Source organism: Gobio gobio (genome assembly GCF_949357685.1).
Source record: "Gobio gobio genome assembly, chromosome: 19".
Classification (NCBI taxonomy): domain Eukaryota; kingdom Metazoa; phylum Chordata; class Actinopteri; order Cypriniformes; family Gobionidae; genus Gobio; species Gobio gobio.
In genome coordinates this window covers 12,094,988-12,114,113 of record NC_137112.1, presented here as the reverse complement: position 1 = coordinate 12,114,113, position 19,126 = coordinate 12,094,988, and the positions used below count along the sequence as shown (strand labels likewise).

Below are 19,126 nucleotides of genomic sequence, written 5' to 3'. Positions count from 1 at the left end.
ATTGCTGTTGAAGTACTGTATACTGCTGTGCATTAAGCAGAGAGGAATCATGGAGAATGTACAGTAAAGACATATATATATATATATATATATATATATATATATATATATATATATATATATATATATATATATATATATATATATATATATATATATATATATATATATATATATATATATATATATGTGTAAATATACAATATCATATAACTTTAATAGAATTTAGATGTAAAGATTTGAATTTACACTCAACTAAACAACTTTTCAAAAAGCACAATGTACAATATATCAGCATGAAAAAGAAACAGCTCAATTCAAAAACATCTAAAACACTTGAATATACATTTATGGTTACACAAGGATCATAATTACAGCAATTGTCCATTAAATGCCTTTGTCTAAGGCAGTAAACTACATTCAGCCATCTAGAACTGATGACAGTGCAGAAAGGTTAATGTCTGATGATGAATAAAAGTCTTTTTAGTCACTTTGCCATTGGCCTCCCACTGGCTGACTCACCGATGGCCGGATGACTGATCTCTGTGGAACCCCATTGTGAGCATTTACTCTTGGGCCAAGGCTTTATGGTTATTCAGACGTGGTGAGTCACATAAAGAGATTGCGCTCTCAAGAAAAACGTGTGCATCCCACTGCGTGCTTTCTCCAGGTGCCTTCACAGAGTAAAAGCTGAAACTCCTAGGGCTGTGAAATGCAGTATGAATCACAGCACAGCACAGCACTGTTGATGGACGATATAGCGTGAGGATGCAGGAACTGGCTGTTTTGTGTTTACATGAAATGCACCTGGATGCACCTGTGGGCACGAACTAAATAATGAAGCTTATGTGTGCATTTGAGAAAAGGTTTTGCTATCTTAGGACAAAATGTCCATCCAAAACCTGCATTGTACTTCATACACTGTAAAAAGACAAAAGCTGCAGCTCAGAAACAATATCTTTCTTGGTCTAACTAAGAATTACTTTTGTTTGTATATCCTAACAACCAGGTCAGCTCATTCATATAAAATCATATATATATATATATATATATATATATATATATATATATATATATATATATATATATATATATATATATATATATGACATAAATAAACCTATTAAATTATGTAAATTACACACACACACACACACACACATTGCCCAGCTAAAAAAAAAGTCACTTTTTGGATTAAAATATAGGCAAATGCTTAAGAGTATATGATTGGATCATTATTGCAGTGATTTTTATGTTTCTAGCATGTTATATGTTTGGCAACAGTTCTAACTCTCATTGATGGAGTGTGTAGCTTTTCATTTCTTAAACAACCATGTAGGAACACATCATGGCCATACTCCAGGATAACAAGATTCAAGATTCATCAGGTTCAAAGTGTGACAGAATGGTTGTGACGGAGCAAGAAGAATCATTTTCACCTCTGAGTCCAGACCTTAAATTCATTGAAAGTCTTTGGGATGTGCTGGAAGAGACTTTACAGAGTTCTGGACTCTTACATTGTCAATACAAGATCTTGACCAAAAATAAATGCACCTCTTAAACGGATAGTTCACCCAAAAATGAAAATTAGCCCATGATTTACTCACCTTCAAGTCATCCGAGGTGTATATGACATTCTTCTTTCAGACGAATAAAATCTGAGTTATATTAAAAATGTTCTGGCTAATCCAAGCTTTATTATAGCAGTAATATTTGCTCTGTTTTTAAAGTCCATAAAAAATGCATCTGTCCGTCAAATAACGTGCTTCACGAGGCTCCGGGGTGTTAATAAAGGCCTTCTGAAGCGAATCGATGCATTTGTTTAAGAAAAATATCCATATTCAAAAATGTATTTCATTTTTTCTATGGCTCTGCATTCAGCCATCCCCGCGCCATCACTTCCCGCGAATAAGGTCAAAATACATGCAAAATAACAGCACGATAATAAATACATAGATTCCTCATTAGTGCCTGCGTGGATCGGTCGAATGAGGCATCTACGTAGTATATATCTTTGATTGCGCTAGTAATTTGACCTTATTCGCCGGAAGTTATGGCGCTGGGAATACTAGATGACATTCGTCTGATAAGAGGTAAAAAAAAGAACATAAATACTGTTTCTTTTTCTTGCAGAAACCGATCGTTTCGTGTCTTAAGACATCAATGTGTCGCCACAAGCCGCATGGTTTAATATGGATTCGTATGTCTATGTGTTTTTACTCTCATTGCTCTCCTACTCTAAAATATCCCCATTGACATGCATTATACGACTATCACACTGCAACGGTTGGAGTTAAAAATCTTAATTTGTGTTCTACTGAAGAAACAAAGACACCCACATCTTGGATGCCCTGGGGGTAAGCAGATAAACATAAAAATTTCGTTTTTGGGTGAACTATCCCTTTAATGGAAATAAATGTTGTGATGTTATTTCCAGTTCTTTAAGAAATTAAAAGCTACACACTCAATCATCAATTAAGGTTTGAAGAACTGTTGCCAAACATTGCTAGAAAAATGAAAATCTATTACAATTTAAACAGTGACAGTGTATATATATATATATATATATATATATAAACATAAAAATATGTAAATACAACATTTGTGTTGTGTTTGAGTGTTTGCAACCCATTTTCACTCCCAAGGTATCTAATACTACAGCTTGTCCAAGAGCTCTATGCGCTATACAGCATCTGTTTGCATCTGTTTACTCACACAGACAATAAACCCTTTGCTGTAATGAGACATCGTTCAATGTACTCCCACAGTGATGAAAAGTAATATTTTTTTAATGATCACAAAGCTAGTTTCTCAAAATAACCTGATAGCTCCTAAATAACTGGTTTGTAAATAATGTCATACTTAATATAGAAATGATAAATTGATAGTATGAAAATTTCCAAAGAATGAAAATACAATTATCAAACGCATTATAGATGCTTATAAATCAAGAATAAAGCATTTATAGCTGTATTTATTAACTTCTTATTAATGTTTATTAATACTTTATAAATGATGAATTAACTATTCATTAATGCTTAACTAATTATTCATAGAATGCAGTTATTATAAAATGTTACCTATTTGGTGACTGAACTTTTATCTGACTGTTACATCAACAAAACTATACCCCATATGGTTTCATGATAAAGTTGCCATGCCTTACATGTCAGCCTATTGCAAGCCGCTAAAGGATTCTGTATAGTGCATGGCGCTTTTGGACAAGTGGCAGTATTGGTTACCTTGGAAGTGTAGAATGGGTTGATTTGCGTTTTGCGTGTACTTACACTGCAAAAATGCTCTTCTTACTTAGTATTTTTGTCTTGTTTCTAGATAATATTTAAAAATTATTAAATCAAGATGCATTTACTAGATAAGTAAAATTACATAATATATTTTTTCTTGTTTTCTTGAAAATAAAATAAAATAAAATTAAGTGAGTTTTTGCTTAAAGCAGGCTTAAATATCTGCCGATGGTGTAAGAAAAATAATATTGTTTTTGATTGAAATCTTGTTTCTTGTTTCTGTCCCAAACAGAGATAATTTAGCTTGTTTTAAGCAAAAACTTTTTTTTTTAATATTTGGACTGGAAACAAGAAAAAAATAAAAAATAAATAAGAAGAGCATTTTTTGCAGTGTACACCTTACTCAAGTTCAATGACTAGTTTTTGCTCATCATCGCTGCTGCTGTTACTGTCCTCATGTTCCAGGTAACTATTATTGCCTGAATAGAACAGTTTAAGCTCTGTTGATTTGCTATGTATGGCTGGGGGACATATTTGCTTTTCTTGACTGGACATTTGATTTGATGCATTGCAAGAACTTGACCCAGCGCTGGATGATGAAGTAATACTTGTGTTGACAGTCTCAATCTTCAAATCACCACAGTTATTTTGCAAAACGCTGGCTGATACAGTTGTGCCACTTGCTATGTGTTGGGACGAGTGCATCTGAACTTGGGTGCCTTTTGAGTAAATCCAATAGTTTGTCTGCGTCTCCTTTTGGACCTCATTTTGCATGGTATTCACTGAGAGTGGATGTCTGGCTGTTTGACTGGATTTTTCTGCCCCACTTAGTAAGGATGTCTCCTGTTGGCATGTCTCTTGAGAAGGGCTGTTCCCCAAATATTCACCCCTGCTGCTGTTGTTGTCAAATTCCCCTTGACCTTCATGTTGACATGTTTGTGAAAGGATGTTTGTGCAAACAGATGCTTCTGGATTGTTTGAATCTCTGAATTTTTCATGCTGAAGTGGATCTGAAATGTTGAGCGACACTTGATGGTGAGCTTGAGCGGATGTCTGATGTTCACCAGACATTGCCTCTTCCTGTTGTCAAAAAAACAACAACATACAATTACTACATATTATCGTGGGAAGCCCAAAGTATACTCCGGTTTTTAGTGCATATGACGCAACTTTCGTCACCACAATAGTATGCGCACCACAATCTGATTTTTTGTAACCATGCCTACTGTGTATATCAGTTGTTCCACAAGGTGGCAACACTGGCCAGGGCCATTGTTTCACATTGGAAAACAAAACTAAAGAGAAAATACCAGACTTCAACAACCCCTGTTGAAAAAAACAGCATATGCTGGTTAGGGATTTTGAAGCACGGCAGCTGGTTTGAGCTGATTTAAGCTGTTCCTGAGCAGATTATAAGCTGGACCTGAGCTGGCTAGTTTCTTAGGATAAGTTTAGGACAAGCACTTGACCAGTTTAAACCAGCTCAAATCAGCTCAAACCAGCTGCCATGCTTCAAAACATATACCTAACCAGCTGGTTTTTTTAACAGGGACACCAGACGCCCGCATTGACAAGCGCTTGTGTGAAGGCATTATGAGATAGCTGCAACTTTAGTTTGAAAGAATACAAATACATTTTTATCAGTCATAACTTGCGGAATAAAAACAAAGATGAAACTTTCTAGAGCACATTGAGCCTGTGTTTGCGTATAAGTTTGTCAAATTGAGTAGCCTATACTTTGAAAGGCTATGGCTGCGTCCCAAATTGCATATCTTGAGTAGGTACTTATTTAAAATAACTTCTGAATACCACTAAAAAAGTATGTTCTATATAGTATGAATGTAATCTGAACGTACTACATTCACCATGTTGTCATCATCACGTGACCTACCAGCGTCAGTTGTGTCGGTTCACTGCCTTTCATAAATCCTCTCCCGTGGCATCATGGAATAGTAAAGTGTCTGTCATATGCACACTTCAGAATCTCACCAGAAGTAATAGGTCATCTGGGTACTGTGAATTCGGCAGACTGTCCAGGTTGTTTTTCAAGCACCTTATTACAACCTTTATTTACATTTTTAAGTCATGCACCCTCTAGCTGGCGTAAAAATTATGACAGTGTCGTGTTACGTCTGTCATGAAATTAAGTATGACTATAGTATGATACTATATAGTAGGGAAGTATGCGATTTCGGATGCAGCCTATATGCGTTTGACTGTACGTATACACTATAGCGTACTCATAAAAAAGCGAAGTATAGTTCAGGGATGGCTGGTTTATGCTGTGGGCCACCCTCTAACGTCTGTTGAGTGAATGTGAGGCAGTGCTTTATGACTTATTGGTATTTCATCAAATAAACCACAAAAATATAAGTTGTATGGACTAGTAAATTGTCACATACAGTCATTATCCATAGAGGAAGTATAGGGACTTATTTGCTATCCACAGTGTGAAGTTTGTTATTAGTCACGTAATTGCACGTAATTAGTCACGTAATCTTATGCATTACAATGCGCAAATATTTTCATAACAACATGCTGTCTGGAATGAAGAAAGTTAAGACCAACTGATCAACATGATTCGTATTCAAAATGGTAAGCAAGTGCTGCTTTGTTTACGGGTTGTATACAGTGTTTGGTGTGTCATGACTCTCTATTCTCCAAAGGGGAGACCAGGGAGTGTTGTTACACGGGGTTAGATGTAACACTGTTTGACAGGTTTGATAGGTCAGAAAAGAGCTGTGGTAAGGTAACGTCATCAATATCATAAACTCCCATCTTCTTTTTGAGCACACGGGAGAAATTGCATGTGACTGTGAGCAAATTTGTAGATTTTATTACCAAAACAATTATTTTCAGGTAAGAAAGTAAATTTTTCATCAAGATTATGTTTTGCCTAGCAATCATTACATTGTAGATGCAATTATTTAACTTGACCTGAAGTAGCTTTTTCTCTAGTTTAATTTGATGCTTTGCATTCATGCTAACTTCGAACCCACGTGCTAAAACAGTTTGCTATGTTATGGCTGTTTTTTTTAATAAACTGCCCTTACGAAAATTAACCATGGTTTTACTATAGTAAAAGTGTTTTTTGGCTAATTGATTACCATTTATATAACCACAGTTTTACTACAAATAGCATGGTTAAACTATGGTTAGAGTAGTAAAGCCATGGTTAATTTGTGGTTACCAGGGTTTAAGTATAACCATGTTTTTTTGGTTTTATTTGTAGTAAAACCATGGTTCATTTTCATAAGGGTTTAACATACACCCTAAAAAAAGGTTCTATATGGCACCAAAAATGGTTCTTGGCTCGTAATCATAGGGGAACCTTTTTTAGTGCTATATAGCACCAATTTTGGTGCTTCAGTGGTTCTTCAGAGGTGCTATATAGCACCTTAGTCAAAGAACCGGTGAAGAACCTCTGAAGAACTGCTGGAGAACCACTGAAGCACCAAAATTGGTGCTATATAGCACTAAAAAGGTTCCCCTATGATTTCGAGCCAAGAACCATTTTTGGTGCTATATAGCACCTTTTTTTTAGAGTGTATTACAAATGTTACAACCAACCCCTATGATGATTCCAATGAGTAGAGACAAAGACAAAGACAGATAAAAAATGATCTGCCTCAATTGAACAGACAAGTTTTTTGTGCACATTATTCGAATTTATGCTCATCTTGATGTTTCAATCCAGAGTTTTTTATGCTGCATTTCAAAATCTGCATAACAATAGGTGGGTCATGGAAACATAGCTATAGTGACAACCCTTATGTGACAGGAATATAGTACACTTGCACTTACGCTCACACACATGCAGCAATATTTTTACAATACATTTAAAGTTTTTTTTTAAAGGCAGCAGCTATTTACACTAAGTGAAATAAGATATTTTCTTAGCAATGGATGATATTTACACTAAGTGCCAATAGCTGTAGATGCTATTTACTAAGTGAAATAGTATACTAAGTGAAAATAGTGATATATTCTATTTACACTGTGTAAAAGTAGCAGTTCTTTGCAATATGTGTAAATAGAAATTTTGGCAGATACATACTATTTGCATCTCAGTATTGCAGTACATTAATAGGATGCAATAAGAGTGTAAATGATTATATTTATTAAAAAAATATTAAATTGATGCCGCCTTAATGGACAATAAAAGCCATCCCTACACCTACCACTAACTCTGCCCATGAATACTTTTATTATTATTAAACATTTTGTTAGGAACTTTATTTCCACTTTTGGAACATTTTCTTAATTGTTATTGAAAGTATATGCCTTTCCGATGTGATATGTGATGGGAAAAGAGAGAAGAGCAAGCTCGGCAAAAGGCGGATTCGAACCCAGGTCGATCGCATCAAAACCTAGCTCATTGAGCCTTACACTCTACTGACTACACCACTGAATACATTGAAATATGCATGTCTTTTTTAAATCTTGTTTGGTCCAACCAGGCATTATAAGGCGGAGCCAGTGCAAATAGTTTACTGGCTATTTGCACTTGGTGTAAATAGACACTCCGTTAAAAGCAAATACAATATAATGTGTTTTGTCAGTTTAAATTGTTTACGTTGTTTTCTATGTTTTTCAGCGATGTTTATGCAATAAATTGGATAGTGTGGATGTTATTTCAGCAATTTACCTCTCAGGGTTACATCTATCCCGGCTAGTGTTACAGTAGGTTAGATTGTAACAATGGAACTCTGCATTTGACATTAACTCATATAATCTGTGATTATGCAATACACATCCAGGTGAGTTTTCTGTGCAGTTGACACATGTGGCTACAATGTATTACAATTTGAGACATCTAGCACAACAGCCACTGAGTTACTGATGCTCAAACAAAAAGTGTTACAACCATCCCCGGTCTCCCCTATTCTTTTCTCTCACCTTTCTTTTGTCTTGTTTCCCATTTTCTTCGCAGCCGTGGCATGTGAAGTCGTGTGTGTTGTTCGTGTCAGCCACCTCTGTGCTTGGTCTCTCCCCCTCTCTAGCTCCACTGTCAGGTTCTTTGGGGATTGATTCCTTGTTCTCTGCCCCAGAATCCCTCTGAAACCTCAGGCTTTTCAGGGTACCATCCTCCTCAGGCACTGAGGGCAGAACAATAAGTGAATTAATAAATGCTAGGTCTTTTGGTTCCTCAGAATCTTATTGTATGTCAATTCATATGAGGGCAGATCCAAGTTTTGACAAATTCACTTGAGTATTGGAGGGTATAATAGCGAGTGATATAGGAGAAGTGTTACTTTTAAAATGTTGTTTAACGCACTATAGAAAAGAGAAAATGAATGACTATATATTTACATATATTTAAGGCTAAAAGAATTCGTTTTCTACATACCTACCTGTGGCGAGCAGCGAGGCTGAGGGACCGTGAGAGCGGGACGAGGCCGCGCTCATTATTAGGATGATGAGGGCCAGCTGCGTGCCGCATTGGCCTCGTCTCTCGCGGAGGAGTGACGGGAGTATAAAGGAGGAGCGACGACAGTGAAGGACGAGAGAGGACCAGGCCTGGATTTTAATTTGTGTTTTATTTATGTTTTGTTATGTGTGTGCGGCAGTCGTCCGTGAGGGGCTGCCGCTTTTACTTTCACTTTGTTTGTATTCTTTTTGATTAAAGTTTGTTGTTTATTGTTCGCCGGTTCCCGCCTCCTTCTTCCCACACGAACATACCTCGTTACACTACCCTTTGACTTTTTTTTAGGGTGCCATCATTTATAACTGACTTTGGGCCCTTTCATACACCTGGCGCAATACGACGCCAGGCATGACGCTAGTGTTTTTTGCTAGTTTCAGCCCCACACAGTTATCATTTTCACATCCAGTGCCACGTTGTTTAAATAGAAAATGCATTTGCACCCATATTTTCGCCCATGGGCATGCTGGTCTGGAAACGTGTGTTCAGGCGCATTGTTAGCGCGTCGTTATTTTGAGGCAACTGAATACGACTGCGCAGTATTTTTTGTGTTATTTAAAGGGTGTGTTAGTAATATGCGCCTATAGGCGGGTGCACAACGAATTTCCACTCGCAAATTCTGCCATGCATGTATATAGCGAATGCGCCATTTTAAAGGGAATGGGAGATGAGACTCTGATTGGTTTATTGCACGTTACACCCAAAACACACCCATGACTCATTAAGAGACTAGGTACAACACTTTTGGACTATGCGCCTGACATGCAGACTGTGTTTTCCGTCTTAAACTAGCAAAGTGGATTCGGACACGCCCTAAGTGCACCTGCATTGTGAGCTTCAGACCATGCGCTCAGATCGTTAAAATAGGGCCCTTTTAGGGTAAGTTGTTTTTGGCAAATTGTCTGAAATATCACACACATTCAAATGCATTTTCACTGTCTAAAAAGTTGTGAAAGGGTCTTTAAAAACATTAAAAAGCTTTTTTAACATTCCATTTCATCTTGAGCTACTATATTTCATTTGGAACTCAGATGTAAAAATGTCAAAAACCTTGACACAAACTCTGGAAAGTCTGGAAAGTTATGAAACCATGTCTTAGTGTTTCAAAAAACATAAAAAAAAAAAAAACACTTTAACAATGTTTCTCTTGTTTTTCAGTCATAATTTTGGAGCATCTTGTCAGTGAATTGAGTCCAATAGACATTGGCATCTTTCCTGAAGGTCACTGTGATTTTGCCAAGTTAGACATGTTACTGGATCAACGCATTTTGTTGATCCTGAAACAACATTTCGGTAAATTATAGTTGAATATTATAGTTGAATAACGCTGATGTAGAAGCACCTAACCCTGTTTGTAAGGCTAAACTTGACATAAACTGTAATTTTTCTCTCAAATCTGTTTGGTTAATTGGAATGTTGTTCCAGGGTCAACAAAGAAGTTGATCCAGCAACATGTTGTACACCCTTAAAAATAAAGGTGCCAGGAAGAACCAAAAAGGGGTTTTCACATAGAAGAACCATTTTGGGTTCCCTGATGAACCGTTTTGTGAAAGGTTTCTTTTAAAGAACCATTTTATTCTAACCATTTTATATTGTAAATTAACCGTTCTACGCTATAAAGAACCTTTTATGCAATGGAAAGGTTCTTTGGATATTAAAGGTTCTTCATGGAACCATACACCCTGACAAATAACCATTTAAGAACCTTTATTTTTAAGAGTGTACTTGGTGAAATCACATTCACTCTTTCCTGACATCTAGTTGTAGTGTGGATCACATCTTCCAAAATGGCATAGGATAGTGTACCAAAATGCCTGACTTCCACAACAATCTATGATGTATATTCTTCATCCTCCTTGATCTTCAACTTTCTTTCTTACTATGACCTTATTTTTTGATGCACTGGTGTCACTATCATCAATACTTTCTGGAAAAAGTGCAGCTTTTCCTCTATGTCTTCTATAAAACTTCCTAACATCAACCTAAAACACAGGAAATAGGCTATTATACTGCCTGCCAGTAATGAACAATATGCGGATACACAGAAAATTTGTGTCCCGTAAAAGGGGTGTCATTTATGCATAACACACAGATGATTTTTTGGTCTTTGAGTTAAAATGACCAAAAACTTTAGAAAACATATTTGGATGTTAAATGTATATGTATCTCCGAGTATAAAATGAACTCACAATGCAGCATGTGACCAAACATGTCTCCTTCACTGCCAAAAATGTCAAGCGCATGGCACATAGATTTTAATTTTATTGGCAGAAAGGCATGTCATTTGATAATACTAAAATGTCATTTTAATTATTACTGTATTTTAAATGCCATTTTCTCTGCATTATCTATAAATGACCATGACCATAAACAGGATCATTTATAAATTAGATGCACTCATGCTGTTTTTGCTAACTTTTTTTAGGCTTGAAGTTTTATGGCAACTAAAACCTTTTTGTCCAAAACTAATAAACTGGTCACAGAAATCTCTTTTAAAATGAAAATAAAACTGATTTTCTGAATACTAATGTTACAGCCAGAAAACGTTTGTAATTGATGTTCAGATTCCTGCCGTTCAGCCACCTGGAACTTATGCCTCATCGCAAACCAAATGTCAGCCAAATAAAGAAAAAAATAACATGACAGTTTCACATTGTATATCAAGGCACACCGACCAACATATGCTACTATATATTATAGCGGTGGAGATATAAAAACGATTGTCCTGATGAAAAACAATCGGTCAGATTCTCTGGGGTGGGACTGGTTTGGCTGAACTCTTGCGCACGCCTCTGCGCAGCATTGCTCAGAAAAGGAGGCTACATTTGGCTCTTAGGTTGCTTGTCAGCTGTCTGGAATGGAGACAGGCACAAAATCTCCTTTTAACCCCTGGGTCTTTGCTCTGGTGGGTCCCATCTTCCAGTGACCTCTACTGATTGCTGTTGATCAACTTTTTTATTGACAATGCATCCATAGGCTCTTTCTGAGCGTTTTTTTTTTTAGCTTTGAGAAAAATTTTTTTTTAAAAAAGACGCTTATTAGAAAGGGCTTTATGTTTTGTTTGTTCTAAGCCTCTCTAATTCACCCTTGACCTTTTTCATATTTGTTACTATGACTAATTTGGGTGACCTGTGACCTAATGAAAGGGAATCTCTTAAGAGTGCTATTTACACCGTAAAGATGGCAAGGATAAAATGTTTCCCTCTAACAAGTGACTCTAATAAGAGAAACATCAGGTCAGTGAAGGAAAACAGTGGAATTACAAAGGTTAGGACAGGAAAAAGCCGCGGAGAATGTGATGACAACTTAATGATGTTCACCTTAGATTCACCCTCTCACGCTAAAATCTTGGTGATCCTACTGAATTCAAAACAGATTCTGCTTGTGAACTGCTTTCGCTGCACAACTTGAGTATGCAAGACAGAATGGTTCAACAGCTTTTCCCTTTTTTTCCCACATAATTACACTGATGTGTAGTGTTGCATCCCAATCTGAGATGTCTCTGGGTGGCATGCCTCTATCAATACAGGAGACAACACAGTAATTGTTGGAGTTTCTTTGGACAATAGTAAAATGTGAGACCTCTAAATTGATGTAATCAATGTTCTTTCATCCTTTTCTTAAGTTTTCATTCTTTATTCTGTAAATTGTTTTAACTATGTTTGACTGAATACTTTAATAGCAAGGTTTTTCTGTACTTATCCACTTTCGAGTCTTGAATGATTCTCAAAGGATTGAACTATTTTGGTAAAATTTGTATTAATATAACAGCATGTGATTAGACATAATAATACTTCTCAGCAACTGAACTGTTGTGCTGCTGTAAATGGACAATATCCTTTCATGTAAGAGAGGAATCCCAAATTATTTTCATAGATGTATTTCATAATGCATGGAGTGCATGAGATTATTAGAAAAATAACATAGAGAGATTGGAAGTTTTGATCACTTGTCGCCACCTTGTGGAGAGAAAATGTTATGACACACATTGAAATCAGTGTATATAGAATATTCTAAGAATGTTTTGAGAACGGTCCCAGTAATTAATTGAAAGTGCTATTGCTGAATTTTCTCTGAACTATCAAAATGTCCAGTTTTCAAAAATGTTTTAAAACGTTTATTTCTTGTTTATGCAAGCATTAAGGGAACCATCCGTTTTGCAAACATAATTGGAACGTTACTTTTAAATGTTTTCTGAACATTCTGAAACAAGTTGTAACATTTAAAAATGTAAGATGAACATCCAACTAAAATGTTTCAGAGAAATGTTCCATGAAAAATGCATTTGAGAACATTATTAAAGACCAGATAACTTTAAACGAGCATTCTATTAATGTTACCTAATGAATGTTTGCTCATCATTTTGAGAGAACCTTGCCAGAATGTTACCCAAACTTCTTCTGAGAACATTCCCTGTCAGCTGGGGTCTAACTATGGTTGCTTTATCACATGCAAGCACTGCACTGTAAAAGGCATGACAATATTACTGTAGAGATATATAATAAGTATTTGGTCTCACCTGTAAATGTATCCAGATTGGCATGGCGTGTATGAACATCTCCTTCTTCAAGAATGCTATGAACGTTCAATGTCCTGTTCGCCGTTGGGCATGCTGCTTTTATTTGACTATAAGTGTCATTACCAAAGTCACTTGGGCCTAGAGCAATGGCCTGTTGGAATTCATACTTTGTAGGTGTTTGTCCTGGACCAGTCGCCAAGGTCCCATGCGTGCAGCTGAGCTTACCTGTGTCACATGCTTTAATTTCTCTTGTATCTAAATTTGAGCTGCAACATACCGCCCAGTATGGCTTGTTCTGACCGGGTTGTGTTGTGGAGTTTATCACGTATTGCATCTGCTGTGATTCTACAGTAGAGGTCTCTTTCTCACAAATACAAGTTCTGAGCTGTGTAGTTGTCTTTGTTTCACCATTTTCTGATAATATGACTGACACAAGGTTGTCTGTTTCATCTGGCTCCACTGACTTGGTTTGAACGTGATTTGGCTCCATTATCTCTGTGAATGTTTGATCCTCAGGGAAGCTGACCAAATCTGGGTTATGAACAGAACAGTTTTGGGGCTCTTTGTCATTTTCTCTTTTAGAATAGCTCTTGTCCACTGAATGAGGCTCGTTGTGATGTGACTCTGCAGTAACCTCAAACTCAACAGATTTTCTCTCCTGGAAATTCTCAGGTATCTTCTGTGGTTCATACAATTCTCCAGTTGAATTTTTATTGTAATCCACTGAGGCTGTGACATAGGTCTGTGGATGTGACCAAGATGAAACACACTGAGGGCTGCTGTTTGAATAGTTTTTAGCATTTTGAGAGTTTAAGCTGTCTGCTTTGTTTACTGAACTGGCAGATACACAACAATTGAAAGTGTTCTTTTTTTTCATCTCATCATCTACCATTTCCTGTGCCATGCACACATTAGTCACGTTGTTGCTATATACCTCCTTTGAAACTGATGTATGGTTTGTTAAAGCAACTGAAGTTGTTGTTTCAATGTGAGGCTCTATCAGTGCTAACTGTTCATCAGAAATTAGCTGCATGACGATCTGGAGATCAGCTGTTCGTACATAAAATGTGTTCTGAGCCTGTGCTGAGCCATTTAGTACCATCACCTTTCCTTCTGACCCTTGAAAGTCACCTCCTGTGGCCATTTTACAGGCAGTACTGTTTAGAGTATTCTCATACACTGTGTCCGCTGTAAGACCAAGAGGTTTTCCTGGTTCACTCACTGGGGAGGCAGGATGGTTTTGAACTGTAGGTGTCGTAGTTACTGGATGACAGATCTGTAGACCAGGTTCAGAACAATAACTCACTGTTGACATTGTGTTCGTTGATGTGACAGGCTGAGCATTCTCTGAGGTTGTTAAAACTTTAAGAGGATGATGCAGTACAGATGACACAGGAACTGTTGACTGGCTTTCCACCACACCTGTTGCACAGTTGCTCTGCAACAAAGACACTTGATGCTGCACTGGTGGAGGTAGCATAGGAGAAACGAGTGTAGATGTGGTAGACTGAAGTTGTGTCAGGACTTTGGATAAACTGTTTGTTTGATTCAGCCCTGAACAGGAAACCGAGAGCATAGGCAATGAGGTTGTTGAAAACAACACATCTTGATTACTCTGGTCAAAGGCTGTGACTATTGAAGCCCCCTGACTCTGGTTTGAGGATAATACACTGTTCTCAAGATGACACTGCACTGTAGTTTGGCGGCTTTGCCTGAGAGCTGGAATGGTTGAACAAGTGCTATGAGTGGAGTCAGAGCAAGAAGCTGACACTCCATCTGTGGAACACGGAATCTTCAGCTGGTACTTGGGAGGAAAGCTGGTCTTGGCTTCAGGGACAGTAGGGCTGCCGATAGGACCCGACGGTGTGCCAGATGTCCCACTCACACTGATCAAACAAAAAGCAGGGCTAAGTGTATTACCAAGGAACTGACTTGGATTTGAGATCTGATGTATGAAGCTACCCTGTGGGTGGAGATTTTGCACGTTGACCTTTTGAGCTGGAACTGTGATGGAACTCTGCGTCGCACACGTTGACAGAAGTGCTTGATTCATTAAACCACACAGATTTACATTTGCCTGTCCAGTTCTAGGATCTGAAATACTGAGCATTTGCACATCATTCCCAGTGCGCTGTTTCTTCCTCTCTGATGGGATACGGCAGTCAATTTGTTGTGTTGCTGATTCTTCTCTTTCCATGTCTGCCCCCTTCACATTATTACTCTCAAAGTTGGTATATGATACTTTAAGGTCATTCACAGCAGAACAGGAAGTAAAGTTCAGAGACACAGATTCATTGTTTCTCTGTTGGCTAGTTTGATATTCCAGGCTCTCTGTTTGTTCAGAGCTTGATGCAGTCTTTTTCATCTTCAATGGACAGTCTTTCTCGGTATTGTAGAGTTTCCTAAACGTCCCACCTTTGTAAGTGTGCCACTTTGTGTAGTCAAATTTCCTGGCTTTCCTCCTGTAGTTTCCTTTTGTACATGGCTCTGTTCCAAAATCAGTGCTGTCTCCATCTGAACTAAGGCTGCTCATACTGCCTCTTTCAACCGGGGATCCCTCGGCAGTAGGCAGACAATCTACCGCTACCTGCCTAACTAGTGAACGATGACCTTGAGCTTGTTGATCTGATGATCGTAATGGGTAAACATGCCCTGCACTACACCTTCTGCTAAGATTTAAATTCATTGCTCCATCAGTTGGTTTGCCACCCATAGTGAAGGGTAAAGAGCTGCTTCGTGTTAATGGTGCATGCTCTACGCTAGTGGAGTGTTGTGTAGGCACAGAGCTATGAGTTGCCCTACCTCGTCTGTCTTGGTTTTGAGAGCTTGAGATGTGCTTGCTGCTCCTTATCTCAAAATGGAAGGAGTCCTTATAAGTGTATGGAACAGGGAGATCAATGCTTCCTTGTTTTGACAATATTGTCTTTCTTGGACGCACATTTTCCAGTTGTTTATTGTCCACCAGCACACTATTTTCATATATAAGTTTTGAAATACGTTCTTCCAGCTTCTGCTTCTCCTGATTGGACACCTTGCTTTTGCTGTCTTCTGGTGTCTGGAAGGTACCTGGTACTTGCTGTTCCATATGGGTTTCTTTAAATGATTCCATACTGGGATCATGCAAACTTGCTCCAGGACTGCTGGATGAGTGATGTTCACTGCTGTCACTGAAGCCAGAGTCTGTACTGTCATGGCTTTGAGACTTTCCCCGGGACCTGGGGGAATCCCATGGTTTGGAAAATAAAGCTTCCTGCCTCTGAAGCGGTGTACGATTTGGAATCGACGTCATACATCCATCCTCACTCAGTGCACCTGTCTGTTGGATAGCAGGATTGTTTTTCATGCCGAATGATAACTCCACAGTTTTTGTCAATGTAGTTACCTTGTCTTGAAGTGCTGATGATGTGCTAAATCCAACCATGGCAGCATTGTTTAATGCCCATTCTGTGCCAGACACTGTAGAGTCTACTACAGGAAGAACCTCTTTGCTAACTGAATTTCCGCCATTCATCTCAGAGTGTGGACTGGTACAGTTGTCCTTTGAACTCTCCATGCTCTCCTGGCTGCTGAAGGTGCCTTTGTCAGATTCGCTGGAAAGACGTGCATGAGCCTGTGTGCGCTTGTGTTTATAAAGGTTACTCTGCGTCTTGAAGGAAATGCCACAGGTAGTGCAGGGATACGGTCGCTCTCCTGTGTGGCAGCGGAGATGTTTCTCGAGCACGCTGGGCTTCAGACAGTCCTTGCTGCAGTGTGGGCAAATATGCTTCCCGATGGGCTTAGGTCTGGCCGAGGTTGCCGGAGCCACTAGTCTTTGTTGTTGCAAAGCAGCCCTGCTGGCAATATGCAGTGTCAGAGAGGGCAGAGTCGAGTTGCTACACATCCTTGGCAGGAACAGTGGTAGAACCGTTGCATCCTGCAAGGCTCCAGGTTGGGCCTGAGGATATGGCTGCCGGCCAGGGGCAGGAACGTTGTGGACATACATAGTCGTGAGAGGGGCCTGAACACGCGTCTCCTCCTCTCTCTGTGCAGACACTGAACACTGAGGCTCTGTAGCTCTCACAAAGCTCTGCTTGCTAGTTGCCATGGTAACACAACCCTTGTGATGCTGAGAGACGGAGCTCACTAATTACCTAAAAAAAGAAACAGTTTTATTATTATTATTATTATTATTATTATTATTATTTTCATTAGGCCTGAACTCCTCTGGATCAAAGGATTCCTCCCCCTATTTGAATTGGAATTCAGGTGATGGGAAGCTAAAGAAACCAAGATTACACACCTTATTACAAATCACCATCATTTAAGGGGACTGAGTGGGAAGAAGCTACAAAATGTGTATCAGAGCAGACTGGCTATTCTAGACTTCAAAAGGAAATGGTATACCAGCAGAAACTATTGGTTGAATTTTCTTAAATCAATAGAATGTTTACATTTGATAAATATTGTCTTTTCCTCTGATCAATCAGTCATGGAAATTTGGATGAAGACAATCCACGATGGCTATGGTTTTAAGTCTAGTAGCAGTCTCATTTTTAATGCAAACACAAATTTTAATATTTGCATATTGCAGAAGCACCAGAAGAGTATGAGCAAAAAACAGCGGTGGTAAAGTTATGACTCATTTCTAGAAAAATGATAGCATCAAGGACCTCCTACCTACACTAGATTATTTTCACATTTATGAAAATGTGAAGACACACATTTGTTAAACAAACTCCACTTTATTAATCTTTTTGTCTTTTTTTCTTTGTAGTTTTTGTATCACATGAATACATATTTATGATAATCATTGGCTTGTGAGGTATTTCAGACATTAGTTGAGAAAGAGGGTTCTATATAAATAAAAAAAACGGTTCATTTATTATAAGGTGTCATTTTGTCAGGTGTCAATTGCACATTTAAGTTCTGAGTAATATTAATTAGCTACATGTACTTACGGTTAGAGTTTGGTTTATGGTTAGTTACTTGTCATTATGCATAATTTACTGTTATTACTACAGTAAGTACATGTATTGACGTGTAACTACATCACCTGAAAAGGTGTTACAAAAAAGGCATTACTAGGACATTTACAGAAAGTTTGTATGAAAGTTACACACAGGATGCATTTGCTAATCTATTTAAAATTATTTTAAAACCTGACTCTATAATTACATATTCATTCAACTTGAGTTTGTTCACAGAATATATTCAAGACAAATGTGAATTTACAAATCACATGACTAGGAAAAAAAACGATTTAGGAACAAGCTGAAAGCCAAGTCTTCGAAAGATATAAACTAAAATAATACCTTAACATTCCCTTCCATCCTTAATTACTTGAAGAAGTTATATTTAAATATGATTCTTTGTATTGTTCACATCCCTTTATCTGTACCCTATGTATCACATCACTACGCTTATGAGAGATATTCCTATCAAGCTCATCAAAACAGATGTGGACGATCATCCTGAATGCTCTATGATAGTGCAATCATGGGTCACTCACCAGAACTTCGCGGTGACACTGCAGCGGCTAAAGGTTGTCCAATTAGAGCCAACACGTGGAAACAAAAATCCACCGTTGGAACAGTGAGAGGTGACAAGAACAAGAGAGTCACATGTGACTGTGGCACCTTCTCTCACCACAAAGGCCCCTGGTTCCTCTTCCCTCTTTAGTTTTCTGACTGCTGTTTCTGCTGCTGGTGGAGGAAATACAAACGTCATTCATGCAAATGTGACTGGATGACGGCGGCAACACAATGTAAAAAGTACATGAGAGAGAGAGTGAAAGAGGAAGAGAGTAGTCACTGTGAATACCATTGAAAACAAAGTTCAGGGTGCCAGCACTTTGAAATAAAAGAACCCGGACCAAAGTGAAGACATATCGCAAAATGGAGATCCAGAGAGAAAGACTAAACGAGATGGACACAGATAGGGATGGGAGCAGATGGAGGG

The 19,126-nt window shown here is 38.1% G+C and overlaps 1 protein-coding gene across 1 annotated transcript; it reads right to left on the bottom strand.

Moving 5' to 3' along the window:
* Positions 1 to 3,642: 3,642 nt before the first annotated feature.
* Positions 3,643 to 18,866, bottom strand: znf831 (zinc finger protein 831). The gene is made up of 4 exons (XM_079844262.1): positions 18,678 to 18,866; positions 13,190 to 17,319; positions 8,145 to 8,344; positions 3,643 to 4,325 (listed from the first exon to the last, which is right to left on the bottom strand). The coding sequence occupies exons 2-4, from the start codon at positions 17,271 to 17,273 to the stop codon at positions 3,645 to 3,647; spliced, it is 4,965 nt and encodes a 1,654-aa protein (XP_079700388.1). The 5' UTR covers positions 17,274 to 17,319; positions 18,678 to 18,866; the 3' UTR covers positions 3,643 to 3,644.
* Between the last annotated feature and the right edge of the window lie 260 nt (positions 18,867 to 19,126).